The sequence below is a fragment of the Eubalaena glacialis genome, chromosome 4 (assembly GCF_028564815.1).
Source record: "Eubalaena glacialis isolate mEubGla1 chromosome 4, mEubGla1.1.hap2.+ XY, whole genome shotgun sequence".
In the NCBI taxonomy this organism is placed as follows: domain Eukaryota; kingdom Metazoa; phylum Chordata; class Mammalia; order Artiodactyla; family Balaenidae; genus Eubalaena; species Eubalaena glacialis.
Genome location: NC_083719.1, coordinates 61913082 through 61938784, shown reverse-complemented (window position 1 = coordinate 61938784; position 25703 = coordinate 61913082). Strand labels below are relative to the sequence as shown.

At 32.1% G+C, this 25703-nt stretch overlaps 1 protein-coding gene across 1 annotated transcript in view; it reads left to right on the top strand.

Moving 5' to 3' along the window:
• AP3B1 (adaptor related protein complex 3 subunit beta 1) overlaps positions 1-25703 on the top strand; it is a 259512-nt gene that overhangs the window by 72892 nt on the left and 160917 nt on the right. Inside the window, exons 4-7 of the mRNA XM_061189377.1 lie at positions 8946-9041; positions 9675-9835; positions 11922-11988; positions 20896-21078. Of these exons, the coding sequence (XP_061045360.1) occupies positions 8946-9041; positions 9675-9835; positions 11922-11988; positions 20896-21078 (507 nt within the window). The remainder of the gene's footprint in view (positions 1-8945; positions 9042-9674; positions 9836-11921; positions 11989-20895; positions 21079-25703) is intronic.

The following is a 25703-nucleotide window of genomic DNA, read 5'->3' as shown; positions in this document are numbered from 1 at the left end:
GGGTAAATCAGATCTCTCAGTTATTATTTCTAAATTATAGCTTTATATCATAATCTGTAAATATTTTTACAACCTTAAAATATACGGAATGTTATCAGTCAAATGAAAACATTAGTCTCAGTTTTCCCTACTTTCCATGCAGAATTTTCAATTTGTAACTGGTGACATGCTTGAAAATTCTCTTCCTCTTTTCCGTCCTTACATCAGAGTTCTGTAACGGTGTCTTGTAATGCTTTATAGCCAAAATATACCGAGTGAGCCACATGTCATTAGCAGTTTTATAGTCAGTACTTAAGTATTTATAGTTTGAAAAACAAGGCATTTTCTAATGAAAAGATTGCATCGGTACAAGAAAAACAGAGTGTATAAAATAATCATGACCTGAGAATGATGGTAGAATTTTTTAAGTGGAGCAATAAGATCAGCCAGGTCACACTTCATTTGTATTATACAAGCACAAGGTTGATATGATGTAGACTCTAAGCTATTATTTTTACATTATGCAGTAGATTGGGTGTTATTGTGTCTCATATAAGGAAAATGAGTAGTTTAAATAATCTTGCATTTGCATGTTCAAAATCTGGAAAAGTACACTGAAGTATATGTTATACAGTTTCTAGAGTACACATTTCTATATACAAAATGAATTATTTTCCTATCATAACTTTTTTATTAGAATAATTTATATTATAGAATTTTAAAGATATGTGCTTTAAACCTACTTTTTAGATACATTTTAAAGTACACTTGATTTTTTTGTTAGATAGTAAGTACATTTCATATTTCAGATAGGTGAATTTTGCTGCCAAAATGAATAGGCATCATAAAGTGAATTTGACTAACTTGGGTAAATTAAAATCAAAACACTTGTACAGTTATTGCCAACTTAGGAACTAAGATAAATTAATTAATATTGGATTTAAATAACTTGATAAACCATTCTTTCTAAGATTCTAATTAATGGGAGAAGTCTAGACTGCACATGTAATCTTATAGTATTTGCAAACTTTACTTATGATTAATTTAGTAGATACTTATTAAGCACTATTTATGTGCTTGTTACCATGTAAATATAATTGAGTTATTTGTAGTGAGGTGGATGGACCTAGAGACTTGTCATACAGAGTGAAGTAAGTCAGAAAGAGAAAAACAAATACCGTATGCTAACACATATGTATGGAATCTGAAAAAAAAAAATGGTTCTGAAGAACCTAGGGGCAGGACAAGAATAAAGACGCAGACCTACTAGAGGATGGACTTGAGGACACGGGGAGGGGGAAGGGTAAGCTGGGGCGAAGTGAGAGAGTGGCATGGACATATGTACACTACCAAATGTAAAATAGATAGCTAGTGGGAAGCAGCTGCATAGCACAGGGAGATCAGCCCGGTGCTTTGTGACCACCTAGAGGAGTGGGATAGGGAGGATGGGAGGGAGATGCAAGAGGGAGGAGATATGGGGATATATGTATATGTATAGCTGATTCACTTTGTTATAAAGCAGAAACTAACACACCATTGTAAAGCAATTATACTCCAATAAAGATGTTTAAAAAAATAAAATAAAAAGTTTATTTTAAAAATTAAAAAAAATATATATATATAATTCTGAATTGATAGTTCAGTTAAACTGTCTTTGACTTGTTATGGCCATGATACCTGAGCTTCTAATTTGATATGTACATTAGTTTTATGGCTTCTGGTATAAGAAAGTTCAAGTAGCTGAAAAGGAAAAATCAAGATTTCACTTAGAAAATTTGTGAGCTGTAGGTAAAGCTTGTCTTAGCATTACTGGGAATAGAGTCTCTCAGTAGCAACAATGATTGCTAACACTTAAAAAATGCCGTCTGTGCTAGGTTGTTAATGCCTTACTTATATCAACTCATTTTATCCTCACAAATAACCCTGTGAAGTTGGTTCTTTCATTTTCCATATTTTCCGTATGAGGTAGCAGAGAGGTTAGATTATCTGACCAAGGTCGCATAGCTACTATGTGGCAGTCAGAATCCAAAGCCAGGTAGCTTGGCTTCAGAAATCATTTTAGGTCATTCCCCTTTTAGAGCCATCCTTCCTATTTGATTCCTTCCTCCTCTTTCTTCTTTAGTGTCTTTGACCTCTTATCATCATCTGGTATTAGCTATCCTTTGGAGGTATCTGGCATTGGTATAATTTTTTTTTAACTTTATTTTATTGAAGTATAATTGATTTACAATGTGTTAATTTCTGCTGTACAGCAACATGATTCAGTTATACATATGTATACATTCTTTTTCATATTCTTTCCCATTATGGTTTATCACAGGATATTGAATATAGTTCCCTGTGCTGTACAGCAGGGCCTTGTTGTTTATCCATACTGTATAACAGTTTGAATCTGGTAATTCCAAACTCCCAATCCATCCCTTCCCCTCTCCCCTCCCATTTGGCAACCACAGGTCTGTTCTTTATGTCTGTGAGTCTCTTTCTGTTTCATGGATAAGTTCATTTGTGTCACATTTTGGATTCCACATGTAAGTGACATCATATGGTATTTGTCTTTCTCTTTCTGATTTACTTCACTTAGTATCATAATCTCTAGGTCCATTCATGTTGCTGCAAATGGTATTATTTAATTCTTTTTTTATGGCTGAGTAGTATTCCATTGTATATACCTACAGCATCTTGTTTATTCATTCATCTGTCGATGGACATTTAGGTTGTTTCCTTGTCTTGGCTATTGTGAACAGTGCTGCTATGAACATAGGGATGCATGTATCTTTTCAAATTATAGTTTTGTTTGGGTATATGCCCAGGAGTGGGATTGCTGGATCCTATGGCAACTCTATTTTTAGTTTTTTGAGGAACCTCCATACTTTTTTCTAGAGTGGCTGTACTACTTTACATTCCCACCAACAGTGTAGGAGGGTTCCCCTTTCTCCACACCCTCTCCTCCATTTGTTATTTGTAGATTTCTTTTTTAAAGAATCAATTTTATCTATCTATCTATTTATTTATTTATGGCTGTGTTGGGTCTTCGTTGCTGCACGTGGGCTTTCTCTAGTTGCATCGAGCGGGGCCTTCTCTTCCTTGCCATGTACAGACTTCTCATTGCGGTGGCTTCTCTTGTTGTGAAGCACGGGCTCTAGGCACGTGGGCTTCAGTAGTTGTGGCTCGCGGGCTAGAGCACAGGCTCAGTAGTTGTGGCACACAGGTTTAATTGCTCTGCGGCATGTGGGATCTTCCCGGACCAGGGATCGAACCCGTGTTCCCTGCGTTGGCAGGCAGATTCTTAACCACTGCTCCACCAGGGAAGTCCCTGTAGATTTTTTTAATGATGGTTATTCTGACTGGAGTGCGGTGGTACCTCATTGTAGTTTTGATTTGCATTTCTCTAATATTTAGTGATGTTGAGCACCTTTTCATATGCCTGTTGACCATCTGTATGTCTTCTTTAGAGAAATGTCTATTTAGGTCTTCTGCCCATTTGGGTATAAATTTTTTATGTTTTAGATGTGGGTAGAAATGACCAAGTCCTGAGATATTGGTAATAAGTTATGCTGTAAATAGTGCACTCTGGAATTCCAGTCTTCTTGTTGTAAACAGAAAATTCTGTACTGTTTATTATTTATTCAGAGCTGTTTGTAATGTTCAGATAGTTATCAACAGTAGAACTTTTCTATTCATCTTTATCCTTTACAGTCAGATTCTGGTATGCTGTCTAATGTTCTGTAACAAAAATGTCACTATAAACATAATTACAGTAGTCTCCCCTTCCTTGTGGTTTCACTTTCCACGGTTTCAGTTACCTGTGGTTAGCAGTCCAAAAATATTAAATGGAAAATTCTGGAGATAAACAATTCATAAGTTTAAATTGCACACTATTACGAGTAGTGTGATGAAATTTTGTGCTGTTCTGTCTGGGATCCCCAACCATTGACATCATCTGCTCCTGACATCTAACCATCGACACTGTCATGCTCAGTGATCCAGGATCACCCAGAGCAGATGATCCTCCTTCTGATGTACCATCAGAGGGTCAATAGTAGCCTAACCTTGCATCACAATGCCTACTTCATTCACCTTACTTCATCTTATCACATAGACATTTCATCATCTCACATCACCACAAAAAGAAGGGTAAGTGCAGTCCAATATGAGAGAGAGAGAGAGAGAGACCACATTCACATAACTTTTATTAAAGTATATTCTTATAACTGTTCTATTTTATTACTAGCTATTGTTGTTAGCCTCGTACTGTGCCTAATTTATAAATTAAACTTTATCATAGGTATCAGTGTATAGGAAAAAACATAGTGTATATAGAATTTGGCAGTGTCCATAGTTTCAGGCATCTACTGGGTGTCTTAGAATGTATCCCCCACAGATAGAGGGAGACTACTCTATTGATCTATTTGTTTTGGATTTTTTTTGTTCTTGAAATACCTTGTTAGTTCTTGGAAACATGCTTAATCCTCTAATGTTGTGGGAAAACTGACATAAGCTTCTTAAAATTTGTGTTCAGAATTGATTGATGTTTCATTGCTATCAAGTACAAAATTTCATTTTTACCAGTACATACTGCCTTAGACACACAGTTGAGCTGTACGTCATCTGCCATTCAATGTCAAATGATACCAAAAGTGACCTAGTAAGCTATAGTACTAAAATAATCAAAGGTTTAGTCAATAACTCATGAAGTTTGATGTACTAGTATTGATAAACTAATTAAACAGATCTGCCTGTGTTCTTCCAGCCTGCTGGGGCTCTGCTATGATTAGCTTTACAGCAAGGAGTATTGTAACACTGAATGAAAGTAACTGATAAGAGAATGGTGTAGTCACGGAGCTTTAAGTACTCCCATTTCTGATCACAGAATGGTTTCAGGGAAAGTAGGCTTTCTCTGCACACCTGCAGCTGGTCAGTGCATAGGCCTCTTGTGGTCAATTTTGATTAATTCTTATAACAGAACTAGAACAAATTTAGTCTTTTGCAACCTTCTGTGATTTAATAATGTTATGCTTTTTGCTATAACAGTCACAATAATCCTTCTCCACTAGTGAGTAATTATAGCAGTGCCTGGTAGCTCAGCTGTGGTTTGAACGTTTCAGTGTTGCCAGTATAAACTCCTGGATATACTCTGGAGTTCATAATTCAGCTTTAAAAGTTGGCTGTACAGTTACGTAAATAAAGGTGTTGCTGAGAAAATACATCCCAAGAAGATGAGGGGGTGGGTGGATCCTAACCCATTCTTGTTTCAAAAGTTTCCTGAGAACTGTAGACTGAGATCCGAATATAATTGGTAAAGAGAAAGAATATTTTAAATGATTAATTTTCTAAAAAAACCCCACAAGTTAAAGACTTCTGAGGCAATCTTCTTAATACCTATTGTTTTCTCACAGTATGTTGATGTCCTTTTAGATATCTACTTCATGAATTATATCTGTTGGTGGTAAGTTAGATCCTAGATACAGCAATCTAATGGGAAATGTCTTTTTTTTTTTTTTTTTCCAGTCTCTCATTGGGCTGTGATGTTTCATTCAGCTGATAATTATTGGGCTTTTATTATATTGCCAGGCTATGTGATAGGTTGTGGGAATATATAGATTAATAAGGAATGGTTCCTGTACTAAATAACCTCATGTTCATTCCAAGGTGAATTTGAGAAATATCTTATTTAAAATATATCTTGTGTGTTGATTTGATATATTTAAATTGGTATAAATCAGTCAACCAGCAAGTGTTGGTTGCTTTTTGGCACTGTTGTAACTTAGGAACTTTTTTTTTTTTTTAACATCTTTGTTGGAGTATAATTGCTTTACAATGGTGTGTTAGTTTCTGCTTTATAACAAAGTGAATCAGGTATGCATATACATATATTCTTAACTTAGGAACTTTAAAATCTGGTTGGGGAGAAAATCATTTATAACTCAATTAGATAAGTGCTTCTTAAACTGTGATTTAAGAATTTTTAAAATTTATATTTCCATTTAAATATAATCTAAAACATTGGGTATATTTTGGATCATATGGTTGCCATCTTGTATACTAGTACCACGTAATATTGGAACCCATTTTTTGTATTCTTGTGTGAGATCACTTGATTCCATGATCATTTGAAAGTTTCATGGACTTTAAGGGGCCTAAGTGGGTTGATATCATCTGTAGATGAGTGGTCACTTGGGTGAGACTGCTTTTGATTGATTGGCACTAGGAGGTGTGTTTTTTTAGAGTGAATTTGTTCCTGATTGGCTAACGTTCAGAAGCAAGGGGCTGTCACAGGTTGGTTGACTTGCAAAAACTTGTTGATTTAGCTGAGTTTTTGTCTATTGAACAGGTTTAAAATAGTTCTGGTGGCTACATGTTGCCAATGCTATAGAAAAAGCCATCTTAGGAATGTGGGAACTTAAAAATACTTTCAGTTTCAGATTGTTTATAATGAAAATTTTTAAATACTTTTATAATCAGAGAAAGTACTATTATTCTGTGTTGGAGGATGTCTAGAAAGATGAGATTCACCCCTAAAATGAAAATGTCTTTATTGTTTTATCTGAACATAAAATTAACATTCATTGTAAAAAAGTTAAATAATATAGAAAGATGTAAAGAGTGAGGGTCACTGGTTAATGCTGTCACCCAGAGATAGTCACTGTTAACATTTTACTATATAAATTTTTTCAACTTTTATGCTTACCTGGTTTGAATCCTGGTTCTTCATTTAATAGATTTCTATATTGGTCAAGTTACTTAACTTCTCTGTGCTTCAGTTTCTTCACCTGTAAAACAGGAAAGGTAATACCTGTTCATTGAGTTGTGAATATAAAATGAATTAATCTAAATATAACATGTAGAACAGTGCCTGACACATAGTTAAGTATATAACTATTTGCTATTATTACCATATAATGTCCATTCTAAGACATCTGTTTTCTATTTTAAAGTTTATGCAGTTGGGACTTATCTTAACAATTGAGGGTGGCTTACAATTGGCCGGGTTTTTTCTTCCTTTCTTTGTGGTCTGTAAAATTATGGTACATCTTACAATTGGTGGTTTATCTTAGAGTGATAAAATACAATATATGTGTATCTATTTTTTATTAACACAGAAATGCGATCATACAGTGCATACTGTTTTGTACCCTTAAAATTTTTTACAAGGACATATTTTCAATGTCAAGTATAGATTTACTTAATTATACATAGTGACCACATAGTACAGTGTTATATGGATGTACTGTAATTTGTTGTACTGTTCCTCTCTTAGTGGAAATTTTATTGTTTCATTTTTGCTTCTGTGGAAGATTTTGATTAGTAGAACTTGGGAGAAAGTAGGATTGATAAACTGAGTGGAGATTGAGACAAAGAGTCAAGTTATATTTGGGGACTCTTCCTTGTTTGACTTTAAAGGAAGATTATGGGCTGTATTGAATACTGAGTTAAGGATTTTAGGTTTCGTTTTTAAGATTTTGTGGATCTATTCAGCAATGAAGAGTAATTGGAAATATGTTTTTTGTTAGTTTCACCTATAACCCTGTCAGTATAGTACAGACAAATCGATTGGTATCATCTTAAAATGGTGTGTTTAGCATTTTATCAGTAATGATAAAGATGCAGAAAGTATGTTCAAGTTTTCACTTGTGTCCGTGAAATTGTGAAGAATAGCAAAATAGGTTGGATTAAAGATTAAGATCTAAAATTATCTGAGGAGCGTGCCGTGACGTGTTGAATTTAAGTTGTTGAAAATGTCTATAGGTAAGTGTAAGATATTGCCCTCCTTTTAAAAGAAGAAACCTCACTAGGACAATTACTCGAGTATGGATTGATTTAGTCAGTAGCACATTTGGAAAAAGTATATGGTTTTAATCAAGAATTAGTTGTATCAGTAGAAGCACCTCATCTGGAACAAAATCTTAACTATTTTGTCTTGCTTAGACTTCATTTTTAGTTTGGAGTGCTGTAATGAAAAAAATATAGACAAATTGAGTGAGTTCGGAAGGGAACAAGCAGGATGGTGAAGGAACTCAGAACACTGCTGTGTCAAGGGAAATTGGACTGTAAGGGAGAGAAGGCCATGACAGTTGTCTTTAAAGAAGTCCGGATTGGTTACTGTGATATAAAATATGGCCCAGTATAGCACTGTTTTCCTTTTCAGCATTGATTCCACCTATTTCCAGCTACTTCCCCTCATTTCCCATGCTCTTTGAACATTCCATTAACTTTTAGATATGTACTATGGGGATATATCAGAAAATTAATCAAGCAATGGTATCTGAAGATATTTGAGAAGGGAGATAACAAGCTACAAGCAGTGTCAGAAGGAAGCAGTTGATGAATTTCAACTCAAATTCCGATTTTCATTTAATTTTTCTGCTCATCATAATTCTGTTATAAATTTAGTGATTAAATTGACTTTGAAAACAGTTTTCAGAACACACTTCCATCCTTTTGGAATTTTTATTACATTAAATTGATATTGTCACACATTATTCTTACTGAGCTGAAAATATCATGTAATGTATATTGGAATGTGACTATTACCATAGAATCAGAGTTGGGCCTCAGCACCTTTTGACAGATGAGGAAACATAAGCTCCCATACCATATAGTTAGTGGACAGAGCCCAAGGTTTTTATATTATTTGTATCCCTCATTTTGAAAATACTTTTCCAAATCAGTTAATATTTTAATATTCTTGGATGAGTTTTGCTCAAGAACTGTTTTTTTCCCATCAAGAGGAAGGACAACTTGATAGGATATTGCTATTGTGGATTGGATTATTAAAATGCTTACTTCACAAGCTTTTTCTGTTTCTATTCATTATCCTACAATACATTAGCTTTATTTTACCATCTAGGCTATGAGCAGGTTCGGTTATTTAGTTCAGGAAAGTTGAGTGTGGATTTTAGTATAGAAAATATTAAATTTTTAATTTTCACTCTGGCTAGGATTAAATTATTTTTTCTTATTCACAGATCAAGAAGTTAGTATATGTTTACCTGGTCCGATATGCTGAAGAACAGCAGGATCTGGCACTCTTGTCCATAAGCACTTTTCAGCGAGCTCTGAAGGTAAATAATAGAGTGAGTAGGCAAATAGCTGCAACGTTTCTGCACAGTTGAAGGTGTGTCATTTAAAGAAGTGGAGCAATAATCCACTAAATGGTACAGTCATGTTTTGAAAGAGTTAAAAGGCCTCTCACGGTCCCTATTCAATGCCCTTAGAAAATAATTTATTATTATAATCAACTGGACTTTGCCTTGTATGTTTCAGTTTCTATATGTTCCTTCATGTTCAATATAATCATTATTGTGCCTCAAAGAGCTCTTCATCATTACACCAACTAGTTGTTGAAAGTGTACAAAGAGGGGACATGACTTTTTTTAAAGATAAAATTTATGACCTGCAACATTTTGTTATTATGAAACTCTAAAAACCCAGCATGTTTAGTAATATATGATCAAGTAGAATTATAACCATTACTTTTCTTGTTAAAACATTATTCAGAGAAATAAACATTTATTTAATTCTCTTTTTCCTTAGCCATTTCCATATACTGGGTATTTAAATTAAGTAGCCTGGTTTTCTTTTTTTTTTGCTATTGTTGTATTACATCCTATAAGCACCTGTTAACTGTATCATAAAGATGTATTTGAAATATTGAAAACTTGAAATTTTGATGAATATTTTTGCACTGTCTTTAGGACCCAAATCAACTAATTCGTGCAAGTGCTTTGAGAGTTCTGTCAAGTATTAGAGTGCCAATTATTGTACCTATTATGATGCTTGCTATTAAGGAAGCTTCTGCTGACTTATCACCATACGTTAGGAAGAATGCAGCCCATGCGATACAAAAATTGTACAGGTTGGTACTTTGTAAATAATACCAAAGATCCCTAATGTCATGTGGAATGTTAAAGCCCCTGGAGGCTTATTTTGTTAGCGCTTATAACTAGTCTGTCCTTAAAGTAAGTAAACTCAGTGACTGTGTTTCCCCTGCCCACAAACATTCTTTAGACATCTTTAATTTTATTTTGGTTATAGAGACCCTAGGCAGGTTTTTATTTGTGAGCCTGTTAGGGCCTGTGATAATTTATGGACTTTATAACTTAAAAATAATCAGAAATTGAATTATCATTTATATAGTCCATCTCTCATTACACATACACATATGTTATTAGAAAATTAAGGGTTTTTTTCCTATTTATTGCAGGGTAGAATCTTAAGTGTGTTATTGTCTCAACTCACTTTGTTACCCCTTCTTCCATCTTTGATCCTGCTGTTCCCTTCCTTGCCTGATTCTTTTCCAGAGCTATTTTATTAAATATTATTTTAATACTGATTTTTAAATATAGCACCGTACCATATTTATATGATATGTATTAAATTATCGTACGATACCTTGATCTCTGTGGAAAACATATTGCCTAAATAAAATAATTATTATCTATAATCATTTGGTATTATTTTCTGTTACCATTTATTCCACAAACTCTTATCAAGATCATTTTGTGCTTCTAGTGTTGTGTTACATGCATAAGATGTATGAAAACGATAGAGGATGTGGTATCACATCCCTATTGAGGGAAAAAAATCAAACGTATGCCAAATAGTTAAAGGCAATCTATAATTGAATAAGATATTGCTATATGATATATATGTACATACAAAGGCACACTAACAATGCCTTTGATAGGATAGGGCTCAGATTATCATATAGGGTTTCATAAAGTAAAGATGTAAAGAAATGGGATTAGTTAGGAAAGACTGGAGAAGGGAGACTGTTGTTGGCATTTGAAAGAATTAAAAGGTTTGAATGTTCAGATAATTATAATGGTCAGTAGTAAACTTATATAATGTTTGTGAAAAGTAAAAAATCATTTTCTTAGGTTAACTGTCAGACAAAGTTATCTCACACTTAGTCATTATCCTTTCTTGTTATCAACTTACAAAATAAGATCCAAGCTCACTACGATAGTTTAAAAGCCCATCACTGGGCTCCATTTAACCTCTCTGTCTTGAATTTACAGTCTCATAGCTCAGTACTGCCTCTTAGTCCTCTACATAAAATGTTTTTATCTCATTACCATCTCTTGTTCCTCCTTTAGTCTCTACCTAGAATATTTCCTACTTTTTCCAGCTCTAAAGTCAAGTTGTTTAAGATTCATCTGAGATGTCACTTCCCAGAAGAAACCCTCCACAACCTTCCTGCCTCCATTGGTGTCCTTCTTCTTTATCCCCATAATCCCTTATATATATCTCCATTATATGGTATGATTATGTTTGGGACTGTCTTTATTAGACTGTCTTACTTATCTTTGTATGCCCATCATTTAGCTTCTCAGTAAATGAACAGTTGAATTCTATGCTAGGAAGAAATTATATTATTAACAATATTTCAGTGCTTACAGCTGCTATTTAGATGCATCTGTCAATTCTGTGCGTATGTGGGCCTTTGTTTATATTTCTTGGTTTTAGATGGCAGGTTTTATTATGCATGTCTCTATCAGTAAACTAGAACGGTTCAAAATTCTTATTTGGAAATTCTGTATATTTCTTTTTGACAATTATGTGTCCATGCTCAAAAATGATTGCTATCCTGTTATTTTCTCCCCAGTTAAAAAAAGATTGTGTGGTTTATCTACTTGCAATTACTTTCTTAAGGCTTTCCAACTTCTTTTTAAGAAGTGGATTTGTTCTTTAAATATTTTCTTAACAGTATTGGTATCTGGGTTTAATTAATATGAGCAACTTTAGATAGAAAGGTTAGGACACATCTGTGGGAAAAATCAACCTGTTCCATTTTAAATTTGTTTTCTGTTTATTTTTGTCTAGACATAAGTCTCCCCCACTTTAAAAATTTTTCAATATCCTTGAAATGATTAGCTTCATTTAAAGTTAGAATTAAAGGAAAAAAACTTAATGTAAATTTTTTTCTTTTTATGGTTTAGCCTTGATCCAGAGCAGAAGGAAATGTTAATTGAAATAATTGAAAAACTTCTGAAGGATAAAAGCACAGTAAGTAATATCTTTTTATGTCCAAGTAAAATTGTGCTTTATTTACATAGTATCATTTTACTGTTGTATATTTGATATAATTATTCTTATTGATTTTGAAATGGTATAAATATTAATGGAGCTCTTTAAAATCCTTGAAGAATAAAAATGTCCAGGTAAAGAGAAAGATTGCATTTGGAATTTTAGTTTGTTACATGTTTCTTCATCAGAATCTGAAGAAGAGAAACTTGGGGAAAGAAAATTCTTTTTTTAACCTGTGGCTAAATTGTTGACTGCTTTTAAGGTCAGCTTTTTTATTTTAAGCAATGATTTATTAGGATTTTTAAAGGCTCAATCACTTGGGAACACATAATTATTTTAAAATGAAGTATTCAGTATTAAAGAGATAATGAAAAATTAGAGGCGTGTATTTTAGTATTACAAGTGTGTTGTTTTTTTTTTCTTAAATACTAAAATGTTTTCATATATATAAAACGCTGTTTTATTGGCTGGGTAGAATGATCTTACTGGGTAAATTTCCCATCTTTTGGGAATGTACATGTCTCTTCCTCCTTCCTATTCCACTCGTATTCTTTGTGTGTAGTGACATGATAATGAGATCTAGAGATAGTGATGATGCATGGGGTCTCTGAGCAGACCTCTGGAGGAGCTGGTGTAATGGTATCTTTGATGGAGGCTTCTGCACCCATATATATGGCTCAAAACTATTCAGGAAAAGGATTCCAGCTCATCTTAGGATAGTATCACCCAGGTGCATGTATATCTGTATATAGCAGCTATCTGATACAGTAACCACTAGACTCATATAGCTATTATTATATGGCTTAGCATATGGTCTGTCTTGGAGAATGCTCAGTGTGTATTTGAGAGGAGTGTATTGGGTTGGCCAAAAAGTTCGTTAGGGTTTTTCCATAAGATGGTATGGAAAAACCCAACCAAACTTTTTGACCAACCCAATATATTCTGCTCTTTTTGGGTGGAGTGTTCAGTAGGTGTCTCTTGGGTGTAATTGGTTTATAGTGTTGTTCAAGTCTTCTGTTTCTTTGTTGATCTTCTTTCTTGTGGCTCATTGAAAGCAGAGTGTTGAAGTCTACTATTGCTATAGAGCTGTCTATTTCTCCCTTCAATTCTGTCAGTGTTTACTTCATATATTTAGGAGCTCTGGTGTTTGGTGCATCTGTATTTATAATTGTTTTACCTTCCTTTTGTCATTGTAAAATGTCTCAATCTCTAGTAACAGTTTTTGTTTTAAATTCTATCTTGTCCTATTTAAGTACAACTTTCTTATAATTGCTGTTTACATGATATATCTTTTTCCTTCCTTTTACTCTCAACCTGTTGGTATTTTTTATTTAATGTGTGTCTCCTGTAGACAACATACATTTTTAAAATCTAGTCTGATGACATATGCCTTTTGATTAGATTGTCTAATCAATTGACATTTACTGTTACTATTGATACAGTTGAATTTATAGCTGCCATTATGTTTTTCTAAGTCTTAGGTCTTCTTTTTGTTCCTCATTCCTCTTCACTGTTTTTTTTTTATTTTTTGTATTCAATGGATATGTTGTATATGTTAATTCTTTTAATGATTTTTTCACTGTGTATTTTTGAAAATGTATTTACCTGAGACTATATTTGGAGACTAGGCCATTCAGCAAATTTCTTTTAGTCTATAATGTAGCAGAAATCTTCATTTCTTCTATAGTGGTTGGCATAATGAAGACAGAGAAAAGAAATTTGATTCCTTTTTGTCTTCTGTATGGCATACTTGTTATCTCCTTCTAGACCCAAATATGAAATCAATATTATTGATATTGTGGTTAACTTGATTTTAGTAATAATAAAAAAACATTTAGTTTCTTCTGTGTTGAAGACATTTGCCAAGTACTGTGGAGAATACTAAGATCTGTAAGAAACAGATCCTTTATTTTAACAGATCTTTATTTTAACAGATCCTTTATTTTAATAAAGGATCTGTAAGAAACAAATCCTTTATTTTAATCCTTTATTTTTTTAGTATTTTAATGGATCTATTTTAAACAGATCCTTTATTTTAAATTTCCATGATTTCTGCTACATAATAAACTAAAAGACATTGGTTGTATGGCATAGATATGAAATCTCCATATATAACGTGTGCATGTCTAACAAGATATAGCATGTCACAGGTAAAAACTACCTTCTCTGGAATTAAACAGAATTGGATTTGTGTCTGAAGTTCCATCACTTAGTAGCTATGTATTAAGCCTTCATAAGTTTCAGCTTGCAGATTTTTAGGGCTTATAATTTCCCATGTATAAAGTTTTTGTTTGTGTTGAAAGAGCTGTTGTATATAAAATCCTCAGCACGTGCCTGACACCATAAAAGGATAAATAAGAAACAAATGACCCAAAAAGATATGTAAAGAATACAATTTCTTTGCAAATTTAGAATGTCTGTTCTTGGATTCTGACCATTTATTTCCAAAATGCAGTAGAAAAAAATATTGTACTTGTTCATAGTAGGTCTTTAATAGTTGTTGAATAATTGTGAGAATTAATTTGTTAATATTCTTGGCGATAGTAATTAGGTATTTTCTATTATTTTCAGTGTTTTGCTTCCCAAATGGTGTGTGTCATGCTCAGAGTTCATAGGTAGATCCTTTGGGAGCTTTGACTGTCTATCATTTATAAGGCACTCTTCATTCCTAAAGTGTTATATAGGATACGTTTATTTTTTTAAAATTAAAAAAACACCTATATCTATTTTTCTATCCATATGAAACAGCAGTAGTTTATACTGAATTCTCTAATTCCAGAGCAATAGCACAACGTTCCTTCCAGTGTCCTACCTTTTCATATTTGTAACTTCCTTTTTTCCAACATTAAGAAATGTGCCTTGCATTATCCACAATATATTTACTTATTTACTCAGTCCCAGAATGCAGATAAAGTATTGTTTCAGAATTGCTAGCATGTACTCTGCGAAGAGTAGTGAGATGGGGACTACTAATTGAGTTAAATATTGGTTTAGAGTTATATTTATCGTTAGCCTTACTTCTTGAATGCTGTTGTAAATTGAAATCGCTTTATCATTGTATGGTTGAACTTGTTATATTGTTCTCTAAGAAAGCTATTGATTTTCTGTGTGGTAATTTTATATCCTGCTTCTTTACTGAATTCTTTTATTGTTTGATTTAGTTTTATCTTTCAATCTCCATTTGTTTTATTCTAGAAAATAAATCATATCATTTGCAAACAGATAATTTTACTTCCTCTTTTCCAATACCTATGACTTTAAATTTTCTTGTCTAATTATATTGGTTTATAACTTTAGTACAGTGTTTGATAGTAGTGGAGATGGTGGGCATCCTTGCCTTGTTTTAGTTTAAAGGAAATGCCTGTAATGTATCTGTGTTAAGTAAGATGCTGACCCTGAGGATTTTCTCTTTATCTTTGAAATATAATAGTTTCACCTGGTGTCTCAGGGTTAGTTGATATGGGTCAATTTTTTTCCTAGTACCCAGTGAGGCTTTTTAAAATATAGATTTAGAATTTATGTTATTTCTGGCAAACTGTTGTTGTTGTTGTTTAAGATTAAGTTTTAAATATTAATTCTGTTCAATTGTTACTTTTTCTTCTTCAGGGATTTCAATTTTCTCTAAGTTGGATCTTCTTTGCCTGTCTTACATTTCAACCATTATCTCTCTAAACCTTTTTACTTCTTTATCTCATTTTCATTCTTTTGGTTCTTTTTGTACTTTTCTTTAATGCCCCTTCCTAAATTTTTATTCAACTGTTTTCTGCCAGGGGCACTTTGCAACTTAATCATGATGTCTGGTTATTTCTTTTCTAATTTCAACTTCTGTTTCTTCCTGATGTCTTTTGTTCATTTCTGTTGTCTGTTTTTCAATTGCTGATTCATGTTCATTTTTCTGATCTTGAAATTCTTCTTTGAGGCAGCTTAATTCATTTTGAAGTGTTGTGATACAGTTGGGTTTTTTTTTGTTGTTGTTGTTGTTGTTTTGCTTTATCATTGATTTTTTTGTGTGGGTAATTTTCATGAGTTGAATTGTTTTGATTTTCATATTCTGTTTTCAATACTTACAGATTACTTGCATCTTTACGTTTCTTTGGACAGGGTTGGTGGTTTGAATATGAGGTAGTTTGCATGATTCCTAGTATAAGAGCACCCTCTCTGTCAGAATAGCAAAGTATGATTTTTTATTAGATGGCTTTTGTGGAGAGGACATGCATAGGAAAGGGTGTATGTCCTAAGATTATTTTGATTTTATTTTTTCTTGTAGGGGCCTAAATTTCCTCTTCTTATTTCTTTTTTCTGTCACCTTACAGTTTTTAAGGTGCTCCTTTTCATCCACCTCTTTTTTAAACTTGTTTCTTTTTGAAACTTTACCGTTCCAAGGTAGCCTCATTGAATCTTATTTTCCTATGAAGTCTATTCCCTGTATCTGCTCTGATGTACCAGGAATCTTTTTTAGTATTTTCACACTTAGGGTCCTTTCTTTCTCTCTGCTGTTGCTTTTAGTCCCCTCTTATGCACACCACTAACTCCTGTCTGCTTTGTTCTGGGCAGTTGTTTCAGACTGTCATAGATCTTTGTGAGGTTTTATGATGTATACATGAAAGATAACTCTCTGGGATTTAGGACTTATTTTTCTACTTATGTATAATCGAAGTTTGGAGATTCTCTGTATTTTAATTATGCTTAGAGCTTAAGTTTTAATCTTTTTGCTTTTTCCGAGTTTGGGTTGAGAGATTCAGATTTCCCTAGGTACCATTAACTTGTCTACCCAGTATTTAATTATGTTTTGTGAATGTTTTCTGATAATTTTTTCCTTTGTATGGTTATAATTTGATGTAGAAAGGTTAAAAATATTCTGATATCTATATAGATATTTATGGATCTTATCTTTATTATTACTTTTTCTTGTCATGTATAATATATTGAAGGGATACAGCTATATTTCTTCTCCCCCCCCCAATTAATAATGTTAGGATTGACATTTGAAATCAGTAATCCTAAATCATTTTTGTTTAAAAATTTCCTAATTAAATGAACCAGGTCTAATTTATTTCCACATTTTAAAAAGGAATTTATTTGCTGTCAGCAGGAGCTTCTTGGGATCATTATGATGATGATGATAACATTGCTATTACTACTGATAAATATAAATTTGAAAGGTGTTAACATGTTTAAAAACCTTTCTTTAACCTCTGTTGATTATGAGATATACCTTCTGTTGCTTCTTTTAGCCTAAAGGAAGATTTTCTTGAAATTGAGATCTCAAAGAAAATTAGTTGTATAATTCTCATTTTAAGGAAAGGTGGAAATAAAAAGCTTATTAAAATATAATAGAAATGTTTTTCCCTTTTACTGGAGAAAGACCAGTATTTGTCATATGAATAGTCCTTTCCCCAAAATAAGTCACTTTGGGATTAGGAATACAGTTATGGTAATGTAACTAGAAGAACATTTTAGATAACTGTTGTCTGAAGGTATCTGTAAATTTTAAAAGGTATAATAGAAGCTTACAATTGTCAGTATAATTGAAAGGGAACATTTTATTTATCCTTGATCATACCCAGTCAACTGTTATAAGTTTTTTTTAATATAATTTCTTCACTGTATATTCCTAGATTTACCATTTTCATCATATTTTCTCTATTTAACATATCCTAAACACTTTTCTTCTTTATTGAAAACCTTTCCTAATGTTCAGGTATAAATTCCTTTTTAAAATTTATAATACTGTCTCTTGTTTTTCTTTAAAATGTAGAAATTCACACTTGTTGAGCAATTTAAGCTTTGTAGTGAACCTTCTTTCTTTTATTTAGAACACCTCAGAAGGTGTTTATTTCCTTTTCCTTTCAGGTTAATTTTAAAGAAATCCTTTTGTAGCATTTAACTTTCTAATAGAAAACAGAGTTTCTTAGGAAAACAAATTAGGTCAGTGCCTACTGAAAATCTGAGTTGTTTATTTATATTTTTTTGATGATGAAGTTTCTTCTTAATTTAGCTACAAAATGATGTTTAGTGAATATATTGGTAGTTCATAGCTAAGCTGTGAGGGTAAGACACCATTTTATAAGTTATTGGTTTAATGTTGGTAAAAACTTCACTGTTGTGGGCAAAAAAACACACCTCTTCATTTGTGCAGATGTTTTATTGTGTTAGATCTATTATCCAGCTATTAGAAGATAAATGACTGATCTTTCCCATTTTCCATGCCTCAAGAAAATTGAAATAAGAAGGGGAATATCATTTGGGCTGTATGATTAGGGTAGGTTGGATGGCCATTAATTTAAGAGAAGAAAATCTTGGCTGCATTGGCCAACTTACACCATATTATCAATCAAACCTTGATGCACTTCTTGTGATGACCCAGCACTCTCAGGTTTTTGCAACGTTAATTAGAATTCATGACAAAATAGATGCAAGGAAACGTTTTGTACCCTTCATAATTTTATAGAAAATTTATTGTTATTAGAGGAACCATTTGCTTAGTGTGATTTTTTTCATTACCAGCTTGTCAACTAGCATAGATAATCTGGCAAAAATATGAACTCCATAGATGGAGTGTCACTTTTGTTGATGGTTCATGTAGTTTACCTTGGAGCACAGCTAATGGCTGAAGTTCATAGCAACAGCACAGAAAAACGTGACAACCAAGGGAAGATAAATGAACCATGTTTATTGCTTTAATATAAAAAATACATAAATGGAAAACTGCATTTGAATTTGATGAGTTCATTGCTAGTTTTGTTGGAGTGATTTATTTTTCCCCTTATATAAAAAGCTACTATTGACACAGTGAGATGGAAATTAACTGTCTGTTTTTGGGAAACCAATATTTTTGTTTTCCAAATCTGAGTAGATCATTTTATTTTAATTCTGTAAGTTGTATAGAATATTGAATATTTAATATACCAGAATAATCAATTCTTCTGGCAGTGTTTAGGCTAGAGTCGATTGTTAAAACCATATAATGAAATATCTAAAATCATCAGTTTTATTTTGTAAAGGTTCTTTTCTTTATGTTCTTCCTAATTATTTTTGTGTTTCCATGAACTTTATCTTTACTTAAGTAATTAATTATCTTCTTTCATTTTCATGTTATTTGTTAATACTTTAGAACTATTTTGTACCTGTAGCTCTTGTTTTGATAAATTTAGTACCATGTAGGAGCTGATTTTCCTTTTAATTGTTTGGTGTCTAAACATATTTGAAAAAGATAATCTCTAGGTTTGGGCAGAATAACTTGATTTTACATAGTGTTCCTTAAATTGAAACTTTGTTGAATTCCCATTTCAATTTCATAGATTATTTTATTCTAAGTGGTATTATTTATTTTTGTACTTTAACACCCTTGCCAATTAAAAAATATATATCTTAATGTAAGATTGACATATATAAATATAAATGTATTTCACAAATACTGTTACTCTATAGTTTGATGTCATAAATTTAGTTGTTTTAAGAGATTTTTAAATGATAATTCTAATCTTTCAGAAATATGATTATCACAGAATATAATTTCTGAAGAGTGATTTGTGCAGAAGACATCAAAATGTGGTGTTGAAAACACAAACATAACTTCCTTCCCGTATCAATAGCACATAGAAAATTGTACATATAATACATTTTTATTTAGTTCACACAAATAATCAATTCTTTGCTTTTTCGATTGAGGTGCATACATGCTGGGACCAGCAGGCACCAGTACATGGGCAGGGCTGGAGTCAATAAATGCAGCTTCACGTTTATACTGATTGGTAATTCATAAAATCCCCACAGGACTGGAAACTTGTTTAGCATAATAGCAAGTCTATATTCTGAGCTGTTTTCTTTCAATTGTATTGTTGGTTGCACATTAATAAACTAAATGTCAGCCAAGTAGAGGGACACTAAACACTAAAAATATGAATATCATTGTATCTAATATTTTTCAAAAAGTACCATTTCAGTAAGTTATATTTCTATTTAATTGCTTATTTTAAGACATTGGGGAAATTTTAGATACTAAAATGAAGATCCCTAGTGTTCAGAAAGAATATGATATTAATTTATTTTTTCAATACCGTATTATATTGTGGGCTAACTGCAGACATACCAGTGTACCTATATAAAAATATTTGTATATTATATATTCTGCTTAGCTTGTATCTTCATACCAAAGAAATCTTAATTTCACCACTTTGCAAAAACATGGCAATTCCAAAAACAACATTTATGTTTCATTAACTGGTCTTGGAGAAAGCTACCTTTTGTTGGTAATATATTATTTCAATTTATACACATAATTATATAAGTAATAATAATGTTCTAAAATTTTAGCCAGTATTTTTTCCTTGTAAATAAATTATATTGGTAAAAATTAACAGGTTGATTAAAGTGTGTAAGATTTGAAAGTATTTTTATACTAAAGACATTTATGAGGTCCTCACACGCTTTAAGATAAGTTCATTGTGGCATTGTTGTCATTCTCATTTTAAACTGACATGATATGGTCCTTGTTATTGTACTAAATAATGAATCTTTAGAGTTCAGGTAAGCTTTAAAAATGAAAACTGTGCATGATTAATATGTCTAATCCATATGTGAACAATTTATTGAAATTTAACGTGATGAGATAAAAAATATTATGATTTTTTAATGCTAATACTTCTAATTCAAATACTTTAGAAAATTATTCGTTTTTCAGACATGTTACAGCTATCAAAGTTATTCTTTGAGGGAGTGACTCTTCAAAATTTGTTATTCAAACATGAACATTTTATTAATCAAATGACTGAATACTTTTAATATTGATTGCCATAACACCGATTGTGTCTCTATAATGCCTGAGTGGAATCTTTGATGGAAGGAAAACATTTTTTAATGAGTTACTATTTCTTTCTTTTCTAGTTGGTGGCTGGCAGTGTTGTTATGGCTTTTGAAGAAGTATGCCCGGATAGAATAGATCTCATTCACAAGAATTACCGCAAGCTATGTAATTTACTAGTTGATGTAGAAGAGTGGGGGCAGGTTGTCATAATCCACATGCTAACTCGATATGCTCGTACACAGTTTGTCAGTCCTTGGAAAGAGGTAAGTGTTGAATAATCTTACACTTAAAAATTATACTAAGAAAATGGATGAGTTTTTTAAAATGTGTACAAAAAATTAAGAGTAGAAAAATATAGAAATCTGCATGTTTAAGGAGGACTAATTTTTCTCATGTTCTTTTGGAAAGCAGGAAACCAATATAAATGCAAGGATAATTGTTCGTTGTTTTGGCACTGATTGACGCATATTTAATGGCATAGTGTATAAACTTTTAGTATGAGGCCTGGCAAGAACGCCTTGTTAGGAGCAGCAGCATGATACAGTGTTTGCAGTGACATTGCCAGATCATGGATATTTTTGGTTATTAGTCAGTTTCATACCTTTGAGACCCAGCTGTTCCAGGTACTCACTTGTGAAGTAGGTAATGTGACTCTAACATATGTGAATTTATACCTAAGATAGTTTCTCACCTTTACAGATAAATTATTGTTGAACTTTTAAACTACCTTTTTGTAGTTTTAAATTTCTAAAATATGTTTGTTTTACTTTCTTTTCACTTAAGCTGGTAGAATTTTAGTAAAATTAATAATTAAGTATACCTTACAGTGAAGTTACTTGTTTTCTTTGTGCAGATTAACATTAGAAGCATACCTTATTCTTTTCATTATATTAACAATTTAGAAAGCTTTATTACACAGTTTGCAATAGAGATCTCTCAGTGTATATATAAGATTTAAGTGTAAGCTTTAAGTTGTTTAAAGAAATCATTAAATATTACAAGAATAGCACTCTCATTCATTCTAATCTTGTGATATTTCTTTTTTGTCTTTTTAAAAAGCAGTATTATAGATTTTAAAAGCAGTATAGAAAGTAAAAGACCAGATATCTCCCAATTATGTCATAGTGTTTTTTTATACAAACTTATGAATAGGCTTTGATTGAGTGTTCAGTACTAATTGCTTTTGTTAATTAGAAATAATATTAAAGTGAGAGAAAAATGTATATAAAATGGAAAAATGTTCATAATTCTTGCTTTAGGTGACATGTCAAGTTTTCAGATATTTAAGGAGTTTAAATGTTTAAAATATTCATCAATGTTTTCTGCATTTAAGTATTGTTAGTATTAAAAAGTATTTAAAATTTTAAAAATATATCTTTATCCAGAAGGCTATCTGTAATATTGACTCTATCTTAATTTTAGTATTTAAAAAGTGATTGGGTTATTCTACTTAAAATTCAAAGTATGTTTTAAAATATTAGTATGTAAAAGTCTGATGCCACATAGGGCTCTTAGATTGATGAAATTTTATCATTGAACGAAGTAAACTTTTGATGGCACTTTTGTTGGATTAAGCAACATGTCCATGCTGCAAGTGTCTTGACCCTTTTGTGTCAGTGGTAACTTTGAAGAGAGATTTTTGTTGCTAATAGCTATCTGTTTGATTTCAGCCAGTTCCTTTCCAGAATGCTATTCAGGTATATTTTTTTCCTATTGTGTAAGATTATAGGTAATTTTATGTTATCTAGCCACTGTCTCTATTTAAAATTTTAAATTTTACTTTCCTGTCATCATCAAATCATTTTCAGTAGCTGTATGCAAGTGATCCCTGCTTTATCATTATATAGAAACTGGAGTTTAAAAAATGTATTTTCCTTTCCTTATCTTCTAAAAGTAGACTTTAAATTCTCTGTTTTTGTACTTTGTCTGTTTGTGTTTCTGTTCCTTGAATTTTGTTTCATCTTATTTTAGATAAAATTAGTTTTTAAAGCTATGCACAAAGCAGGAAAGTTAAATTCTACACTACCATATATATTTATTCTTTCGACAGATAGTTTTTAAAATTGGTACTCTAATGCATTCTTTGTGTTTTCACATGTAACTCTGTGAACGTTAATTTTTACAAACACGAGATGAAGTCTGATCATTGTCCTGGGTACACTGGAATTGTGCTAAATCATTTCTTATCTTTGCCATTTATTTGCAATCTGACTTTGGCATTATTCTAAATTATGTGGTTAGTAGACTAATTTTGTGGTTTCCAAGTGCGCAGCTCCGTCCTCAGGAAGTTAGCACTGCCGCAGGAGAAACCACGGGGGGCAGTGGCGCTCTCGAGTGTGCAACTCTCTGGCTCTTGCCACCATTCCAACGGAGCAGCTTCGCCTTTGCTTGCCTTTCATAGGCAGCTTTGCATATGATTTCCCTTTGAGAAAGATGCCTTGGCTTACGGAAGGAAAAGAAAGAAAACCACTTCAATAGAAAATTTATAAGGGTGTAGCTAACTATAATCATATGTATTTTTTTTTTTTAGTTATAGAAGCAATTCAAGCACATGGTGAAATAAAAAATAAGTCTTCCTTCTCATAACTCTTGGTTGACCCCTTAGAGACAATTACTGGCAACCACTGAATTTCACTTGTTTTGGTGGTTATAAATTTTACTTTGAATAATACATTTCACTTTATTTATTGATTTAAAATGATATCGGACTCCAGTAAAGCTATTTAAAAAAATGATATCGGTTGACTCCAAAATAATCAGGAAAACAGGCTTGTGTCTCCTTGTATACATGTGTTCTGTTAAGTACCAGCGGGGAAGATTTGAAAGTGTCATCCTTTATTGTAGTGTTAGAAGTAAGGGATTGTCAAAGATGTAAGACTTTTGGTACAAATATATTTTATAAAATGAAAGTTCAAGTGGATTGTCATAATTTAGACTATGTCCATGCTCACTCTTTCAGTTAACCCATCTCTGTGACTAGCTGTAATTCTGTTTAACGGAGAAACTTTTGAATGAGCAGTCCAGCCACTTATAGTCTTGGGGACTTTTTGGCCTAGACTTCAAGTTGCATCCAACTTTTTAGGACTAGGCAGGGTGATTTTAACTTTATGATTCAGTTTGCCAATTTCTAAAGCAAAGTTTGACCATACCTGGAAGAAACTGAGAAGTATTCAGCATTTATATCTGCTTTCATTCTTCACTTCTCATGTTGTAAAAAGCATATGATGGAGTAAAGAACTGTTAAAGTATTATAGAATAGAAAGAAATTGGAACAGTACTCCAGCAGAATTAGTGCTGAGTTGTTAATATCCTTTTATGTCTCTTAATCATCAACACTTGAATGTGTTTTTTTCACAGAATTAGCAGAATAGAAGGGTGTTCATTCTAGCATCCCATCTCTTTGCATAAGGCAGAAGTCACTTGCATAAATGCTATGTAAACACCATTTTATGATGTATAAAGAGCCATTTACCTTGAAGTGAAAGGATTTACGAGTGAGAAAACTCACTAAAATAATTCATTGACTTAAAAGTTACCTAAAATAATAAATACCAAATTCATTAAAATCAAGAGGTTTCTCTTTTTAAGTACTAAGAAAATGTGAAGAGTAATACTGTGATACTTAATATTTAGCAAATTATTATTTTGGTGTATTTTCTTATGTTCTATTTTATTTGAGATAGGGCAGTGGGAATTATTATACCCATTTTATAGGCGACAAAACTGAGATGTATAGATTTTAATTACTCACCTAAGATAATATTGCTTATAAAAGGTGGAGCCAGAAATATAAACAGAATAATCTCATCCCTAGGTCAACATTCTTTCCTTTATATCTGTTCACTCGTAACTTTTAAATTAAAATATATTTTTGCTCACTTTAATCAGTTTCTGAGTGTTTGCTTATCGTGTTATAGTCAAAGCTAATTTTGAAGCCCCCTCCCCAATCCTTAGTGCTCAGACATTACAATTAGCTAACAACCATAATTACATTTGCTTTTCAAAGAGAAAAATTATGTTTCTCATTGAATTCTTTAAAACATTTGTTTGTGTTCATACGCTTGAAGGGTAGCAAAATTGTTTTTTTGAGGAATTGAAAATTAGTAGAAGTACTTTTTGAGATGAGCTGATATACATGCTTTTGTCAGTAAGTCCTCAAATGAACACATCTTATACAAACAAGCTTCTTCAGGGGCAGAAGCGATTTTTAATTTAGTTTATTTGCATCATTATAGATCAGTACTTAGCCTGTTTATATGTAAATGTATGATTTGAGGAACAATTAAGTGTTGACAAAGTAGATTGCAGTCATATCAATTGCAGTGCATTTTCCATAATTTTTCTAACTGACATCTTTGATGATAAATAGTGGATGCCAAGTCAAAGCCGATTATACAGTGCACTAGGAATTCATGGGGCTGTCAGGGAGAAGACCGATTGACTTTGAATTTACATATTAATGAGAAGATTTGTTAAGAGGGTGCTTGACTATAGAAAATAACAGCGTGTTTATAGGGCACGACATTTTATAAATACAGCTGATGCAGGAAAATGGAAATTAAACCTTTTAGGTTAATAAATTCAAGAGACTGCTAAAATGCGTATTTGCATTTTTATTTTCTTAAATTTACCTTACTCTTTGCAGTCCAAGTGGCTTTTTTTTAATTCTAGGTCAACTTTGTATAATTTTCAAGGATATAAAATTACTTAAATGTTTTCTTTGTATCATTCAAGCCTATTGTAGGAGAATACTTGAAGCCTAAATGTAAGTCTCTAAGTCTAAAGTTGCTTTTGTAGAAGTAATAGATTTTTAAAAATAAATGTTATAAAAAAACCAAGTAAATTTTAAGAGTGATTGAAAAAAACATTAGTGGCATTAATTATAAAC